Here is a 7557-nt window from a genome sequence, read left to right as displayed (position 1 = left end):
ATTCTCAAAACTTGTATGTTTGTGCCTAATAGGTAAAACTTTTAGTTTTTTGCTTTATATTTTCTTGAAAAAATATTTAAACAATTCTTAAACCTTAAATTTGTGTTTAGTAAATCTTATAGAACTTTCCATATTGAAGGTCTATTTAGATTAACTTAGGAAAAAAAAAATGTTTTTTAAAAAAATTATTTTTATTTAAATACTTTTAATCAAAATGGTTGAAAATACACCCCAAGAGCTACTTTAGAATGGTAGTCTACGCACAAAATCTAAAGTTTTATTATTTATTTATTTATTTATTTTCTTTATTATTATTTTTTTAAACTTAAGCAGCTCAACCGATTAACAAATCTCTAGCCTAGGTTGATTAAGATCTCGTTGAAATTCATAATAATAATAACTTCATCATCTAAAAGTATTGCATTCTAAAAAAAAAAAAATCCTCATCTAAACTCTAAAGTAGTAAAATTTGAACCCAAAGGATTCAAACTCCAGCCAGCTGTTACTAATTCAAAAGGGTAATTTGATATATCAACCATTAGATCACATTAAAGTTGAGCCGATTGAAATTTGTATCTAAAAAAGGACAGTGATAACATTTCATAATTCTGCATCATCCATAAAATGGTTTGTTTTTCATGATTCTTTGCTTATCTTGTATGTAAGTATAAGAAATCACATACTCCATTTCCAGTTGCTTTATTATCCCTTTTAAACCGATTTACTGCCCAACAACGAGACTGTCGTGCCATAAACAATAACTTTATCAGACCAGAAAACTAAACCGACGGTTCTGATCGATAGCGCCAACCGGGAATCTGTGGAATGAAGCCATTGCAAAACCCACCAAGAAAAGGAATTTCTACGTTTGGGGCCCTTTTGGTAAGTGGGTCCCTTTTGTTCTAAGGAATGGAGTGAAGTGACAGGTCCAAATGCTACTCTTTTCCATTCCTTAGCTTCTATTTAAACCTCATATGGCCTCCCAAATTACCTTCAATCCTTTCTCCTCACTTCTCTTCCAGAAATCTCTTTCATTTGGTGGGTCATTGTTGCTCTTCCCTTATGTATTTGTTTTGGGTTTCTTCTGAATTGTATGATGATGGAAGTTTCGCTTCATTTATTTGCTTTTTTCTACTGCATTTAACTTCAATTGTTTGGTATGTTTCTGGTTGCCACCCTCTATTTCATATTTCTGGATGAAATGGATTGCAGTTAGCAGTCAATTTTAAAGCAATATGAGTTACTGAATCACTGATCGTGAATTTGTCAGTATTTGGAAAATGAATTGTTGAATGTATGTGTTTCTTTTTTGGGTTTGGTATATTGTTCATTTCCCATGAGGATAAACTATGGACTTCCCATTTATTCTTTTTCCTCTCTTTTCAAACTTAAAGTAGCTTTCTTAGCTTTTAATTCTAAAGTTCTCTCAAAGCTAAAAGCAGTAGGGAACCTTTTCTTTTCTGTTTCTTCGTGTTGAATATGCCATTTTTCTGTGCTTTGAAGCTTTCATTTTGTACTTGCAGGTTATGATGAGAAATAGCTTTAAGCCCCTCTTGGTTTCTCTGTTGCTTTTGATTCTATATTATTCTTCTGAAGCATCCTCTGCTTCTAATGAAGGGTTTTTAAGGATTGGACTGAAAAAGATCAAAGCTGACCAAAACGGTCGGTTCAAAGCATTGCTTGAATCAAAGAAAGGAGAGTTTTTAGGATCTTCTGTTGGAAAACATAATCAATGGGGTAATAATATTGGAGAGTCTAGAAATACTGATATTGTAGCGTTAAAGAACTATTTGGATGCTCAATACTATGGAGAGATTGGCATTGGCACTCCACCTCAGAAGTTCACTGTAGTTTTTGATACTGGAAGCTCTAATTTGTGGGTGCCATCTTCTAAATGTATTTTTTCGGTGAGGATTACTTAAAACTCCAATTGAGGAAGAAGAATAATGATGATTCGTTTGTGACTAGTAATATGTTTGTATAAGGATGATTCGTTTGTGGTTAGTAATATGTTTGTTTACCTTCATATGCAGCTTGCTTGCTTTTTCCATGCTAGGTATCAATCAGGGCGGTCAAGCACATACAGAAGAAATGGTCTGCTTTTCTTCACTTTACCTCCAATCGTCTTCAAAATGAAATTTTGTTCATTGCATTATAATGAGTTCAATTTAATCTTATTTCATTTATCAGCATGTTGGATTGGTCAAGTATAGAAAGATGATGTTTAGGAATGAGTAATTGGCTTTCCTAAAGTGAGTTATTGTATTTTGTTTGTTACTCGCTAGCTCTTAAAGGCTAGTCGGTTATGGTCAAATGTGGCTTCCATCTAATTCTGGTTGAGATAAGAATTAGCTCTTCAGCAAGATCAATCATTTGATTGTCACATAATCCTTTAAAATAACTTTCAACTCACTCGTTTTATATCTATTGCCTAAAAGTTGTGCATTTACATCACACAGGAACATCTGCTTCTATTCAGTACGGTTCAGGAGCTATTGCTGGCTTCTTTAGTTACGACAATGTTCGAGTCGGTGATGTTGTTGTTCATGATCAGGTAATCTTACGTTTTTTTTTTTCTTTTTTGGTTTAATAAAGTAGTTTGAGAAGGTGATTATCTGTATCTAACATTAATTAAATTCAGGAACTCATTGAGGCAACTAGCATGTCTAGTATGACATTCATGACTGCCAAATTTGATGGTATATTAGGACTTGGATTTCAAGAGATCTCGACTGGTGGTGCTGTTCCAGTGTGGTATGCTAAATGCAACTATAATATTAGCTGCTTCTTGCTGAAGAAATCTATAAGAAATTGTAGTTACGCTCTTGGATGCCCCTTAGGTATAACATGGTCAAACAAAAACTTGTCAAGGAGCAAGTTTTCTCATTTTGGCTGAATCGCAATGCCGGGGAGGCAGAAGGAGGTGAACTTGTGTTTGGAGGGGTTGATCCTAAGCACTTCAAAGGCCAACATACATATGTGCCTGTGACAACCAAAGGGTATTGGCAGGTTGGCTCTTGAAATCCTTTCAACACCGATCATTGCTTTAAATTTTGCCTTTCCCCTCATACAGTTCAAATGTTTTTTCTTTTAGTTCGACATCGGCGATATTCTTATTGGTGGTGAAACAACAGGTATGTCCCTTTACTTATCTTGGTTTTGGATGTGATTACCAGATTCTGTATAACATGCTTCTAGCTAACGTAAACAACATGATATACAGAATATTGTGCTCATGGTTGCTCTGCGATTGCCGATTCTGGAACTTCTTTGCTGGCTGGTCCATCTGTATGTAACATATATTTTTAATGTATTTACTTAATCTCTCTTTTAATTACATGAGGGTCAGGTTGATAAAAAACAACATGAAGTTGGGAAATGAGAACTAGTTGGTTTATTTAGGAGAATATAAAAATGTTCATTTTCTGTAAACTTCTGCTCCAATAACAACCTTAACATCATGTAACTGGTAACTGAAGGGTTCCCTTTATTAACTTAGCATATAAGAGGTTCTCCATGAAATCGTTCACGATGAGGACTTGCAACCTCTGTAGCTTATGCACTTTATCAAAGAAAATTTCTTTTCCTTTGCAGACCATAGTGGCATTAATTAATAGAGCCATTGGAGCAGCTGAAGTTGCTAGTCCAGAATGCAAGGCAATTGTTTCACAACATGGACAAGCTATTATGGATTTGCTTTTAGTAAATGTAAATTACACCCTTTACTTTGTTGGCAATGTAATCTAGATTTGACAGCCAGATTGAGGTATTGTTTTTACGTTCCAATGACAGGCCCAACCAGAGAAGATATGTTCCAAAATTGGTGTGTGTACTTTTGATGACACCCGTGGTGTTAGGTTAGTCTAAGAAATCTTCAACAAAGACAAGTATTTTTCGGCAATTCTACCAACTTTTTTCTTTTCACTTACATAAAATACCATTTTATTAACTCACGGTTGGTAATTGAAACCAGATTGAAAATTGAGACTTTGGTGAATGATAAAGATGGTAAATCATCTGGTGGCTTCTCAGATGCTATGTGCTCAGCTTGTGAGATGGCAGTTTCCTGGATGCAAGATGAGTTGAAGCAAAATAAAACTCAAGAACATATCATTGATTATGTCAATGAGGTATACTAGTTATGTTACCATGTAATTCATCTACTGTAGATGATTCATCTTCAGCCACTTATCTTTCATGTTTCTACAGCTTTGTGATCGTGGGTTGAACCAAGGAGCAACATTGGTTGACTGTGGACGGATCTCTCGAATGCCTACCGTGTCGTTCACCATTGGTGACAGAGTTTTTGAGCTTAGCTCAAAAGATGTACTTTTTCCAAATTTTTCTTTATTGCTTCTGACTTTGTTTCACAATTGAAGAATATAATATGTCAACAAGTAGTTGCCAATCATGAATAACTTGCTAGGAGAAATCTCATGTGTACATTATGCTCGGTTCATCTGTGAAATAGCCTGTCATCTACTGTCTGAAGGCTTCCTTTCCTTATCATATGATGTCGTTTCATGTTCCGTGCTTTTGACGCTAACTAGTGTATCGAGTACCTTATGCTACCAACATTTAGCCTTTTCCATTCTAACCCCATTTCTTTTTGTGAACAGTACATTCTCAAGGTGGGTGAGGGATCTGCAGCTCAATGCATCAGTGGATTCATACCTTTGGACATTCCTCCTCCCCGTGGACCCCTATGGTATTTCTATTTTCATGTTCTTGATTTCTTTCATTTCTTTGAAACTCAGAATCATGTCTCTTTAAGATGATTATTCTTCTCTTTAGTTTATCCTCACCAATGAAGTAACGTGCTGTCAATGCAGGATATTGGGAGACGTCTTCATGGGACGTTATCACACTGTCTTTGATTTTGGCAAAGTGAGAGTCGGATTTGCCGACGCTGCTTGAATGTATGCTCAGGACTTGAATGATTACTATTGTGTGTATACATAAGTAATGAAGTTGTTCATAATAAAGAGAGAAAAGAAAGAGAGCGCTTGTAAATGTTCTGGTGTTCAAAATATCAATCTATAGTAATTAGTAGAACGTTTCAGTAAAGACCGTCTCTGTTTACTCGATTCTTTTTTGCTTATCTTATGACTAAAGACTTTGATACAACATTCAACATGGTATACTTTTTCAATGGAGATGAAATGACATAGCAAAGGTCTGAAAATAGAAACTTTAATATTGGTAAGATTACATTTAAGCACTAGTAAGAGAAAACATCCTCCTCAGAAGACCATAGCAAGTAACATGAATGGGATTGGGGACAGTTCAGCAAACAGACAGGATTCAGTGATTTTACAGAAAATCCCATGAAATATATGAAAAATTGCAGCAGTGTTTAAGAGAGACTGGGAATAGGACAGGGTGGTGGTGATGGGAATGTGAAAGCACAGCCACTTTAATGATTGGGTTAACTGAAGGGAAAGCAGCTTCATCCTCCAAAATGAGGGAAATTTCTAGGGACAACTTGATAATTGACCGAAATAAAATGACGTGAAAATGGCCAATCGACTAATTTTGATACTATTTAAAATTTAAAAGTGAACCAAAAAATCTATGGATGTATTAAAAAATCTAACTTAAAATAGGATCTAATAAACTAAATCAATCTAAATCTCTCGTAAATAGCATTGTGAAACAAATAAAAAAATAAAATATATCAAAACAAACTTTAATTCTTAAAAAACAATATCTAAACATAATATCATTAAAATAAAATTAGATCTAAAAAATCTAAAAATGATAATTAGAAATTATAGAAATGAAAATATATATCACGTACCAACCAAATTAATGTTAATCATAAAATATATTTAATTATAATTTAACTCAAAATTTAGACACAAAATAAATAAATATTATATACAAAATGACTATTGAATGAAGTCAATCTCATATAAATCCAACAAATACCATCTACTAATAAAGAGTTAAAATTTCTAAATGTGTTATACATACTCTCAATATTCAGATTTGTCCATTAAACCACACAAATACTCCTTATACTAAAACCTAAAGTCTTTGATATCTACACTACAACAACTTTCCCATAGATATACAAATTCTTCAAATGCCCAATTCATCTTTCATTCTAATAATCATCATTCGAAAATCTCACAAATTAATATGCAAAAACATTTGAAACTTTAATTAAAAAACACATTACATACCTAAAGATTATAGGACATGGATTTCGACCGTTCAATCATGAGTCGAAAATTTTGTGTCCGAGAAACATTGTCATGATTTAATTTTGTGTCATATTTAATTTTGTGTCCAAGAAATGTTGTCATGGGCCGCGGTGTGGGTGTTCCGATGTTGGGTTGGCTAGGAAATGAAGTCAAAGAGATTAGAAAATTTTAGAGATAAAGATTTGAGTTAAAAAAATCTATAGATAGATAGATAAATAAATAAATAAATAATTTATATATATATATATATATATATATTTATATATATATATATATATATATATATATATATATATATATATAAAATTCTAAAAAAGTATGTAAAATGGTCATCTTTCAAAATCACACCCATAGAATAAATAGAAAATAATAGAGAAAAAAACTTCCAACTCGAAGAAAACAATTCTCTCCCTGATCCCAAGCTTTTGACTACTGGCACATTTTTTTCCACTCTCAAACTAGTGAATACAAAAAGAATTAAAAGAATTTAATTAGAGTTAACACATTAAGCATATAGTGTTTCTAACTGGAACGACTTGAAGCTAGAGACATAGACTCTTTTATAGGCTTGGAGTCCATCCCCATTCTTCAATTTAACGGATGTAGGACAAACTGCACTTCTAATATCTTGTAAAAAACCCAACAAATTCCACCTTGACAAATATTTGAAGAATCCACAGTTTCTACAACATATATTTATGGTGTAACTTCCACCTAGCCTGGAAGTCCTTTAGCCATTGACATAACTTCCACCACATAACTTGCATAACTACCAAGTCAATGCCCGTATGCAAAGCTAAAATCACATCCTCTATCATAGTAAAACGGATATACCACGAGGATGAATTCCATCTTCTTTAGAGGAAGTCACTATTTCCTCTGACGAGAAAGACACCGTCAACATTCGATCTAGAGCCATTTGACGAACTTGCTCTATTTTTCATGTGCCAAAACTATCTGCATGCCAACAGCCTATCTTCTACTTGAATACTTTTCTTTTTATATCTCTGCTAGAATCACTTCGGAACTGTACAGGAATACCATCACCACTTAACTTGCAATTGTGTAATTCATATTGTATCAATATATCCTTGACTTGCACTTGCCACAAGCCAAAGTTCATCATTCCATCAAATTTCTCTAAATCAAACTTTGTTGGACTCATAAAACTTGACACACATCTGCTTCACGTCTTAGCAAAGAAGCAAATAGTGAACAACCCACACTATTTACAATCTTGCAGCCCATTTCAAGAATTCTTTTCTATTGTTGAAGGTCAGAAAATGTTACAACCACAGAGCATACTTAAAAATTTAAGAAACTACAAACTTGATGCTCGGATACCACT

At 33.6% G+C, this 7557-nt stretch overlaps 1 protein-coding gene across 2 annotated transcripts; it reads left to right on the top strand.

The window, feature by feature from the left end:
- The first annotated feature begins 610 nt into the window (after nucleotides 1-610).
- LOC120072640 (aspartic proteinase-like) lies at nucleotides 611-5067 on the top strand. Of its 2 annotated transcripts, none has more exons than XM_039025060.2 (14): nucleotides 611-1038; nucleotides 1524-1907; nucleotides 2034-2094; nucleotides 2460-2554; nucleotides 2642-2754; nucleotides 2841-3009; nucleotides 3095-3134; nucleotides 3224-3288; nucleotides 3595-3708; nucleotides 3793-3857; nucleotides 3974-4130; nucleotides 4210-4326; nucleotides 4620-4708; nucleotides 4833-5067. In XM_039025060.2, exons 2-14 carry the CDS (start codon nucleotides 1527-1529, stop codon nucleotides 4915-4917), a joined length of 1551 nt encoding a protein of 516 aa, XP_038880988.1. In that variant the 5' UTR covers nucleotides 611-1038; nucleotides 1524-1526; the 3' UTR covers nucleotides 4918-5067. The 2 variants fall into 2 exon arrangements, with proteins under 2 accessions (XP_038880988.1, XP_090168488.1); XM_090312362.1 differs by lacking the exon at nucleotides 611-1038 and adding an exon at nucleotides 1355-1441.
- The last annotated feature ends 2490 nt before the right edge of the window (nucleotides 5068-7557 follow it).

The sequence above is a fragment of the Benincasa hispida genome, chromosome 3 (genome assembly GCF_027475165.1).
Source record: "Benincasa hispida cultivar pf3 chromosome 3, pf3_genome.v1.1, whole genome shotgun sequence".
NCBI lineage: Eukaryota > Viridiplantae > Streptophyta > Magnoliopsida > Cucurbitales > Cucurbitaceae > Benincasa > Benincasa hispida.
Note: the sequence above shows the minus strand (reverse complement) of the source record. Positions and strands in the feature narration are given on the sequence as shown.

Coding starts and splice junctions, on each gene's coding strand:
- LOC120072640 (XM_039025060.2), top strand. CDS start 1,527: ATGATGAGAAATAGCTTTAAGCCCCTCTTGGTTTCTCTGTTGCTTTTG. Junction 2,755..2,840: donor GGTGGTGCTGTTCCAGTGTG/GTATGCTAAATG, acceptor GATGCCCCTTAG/GTATAACATGGTCAAACAAA. Junction 3,858..3,973: donor GATGACACCCGTGGTGTTAG/GTTAGTCTAAGA, acceptor AATTGAAACCAG/ATTGAAAATTGAGACTTTGG.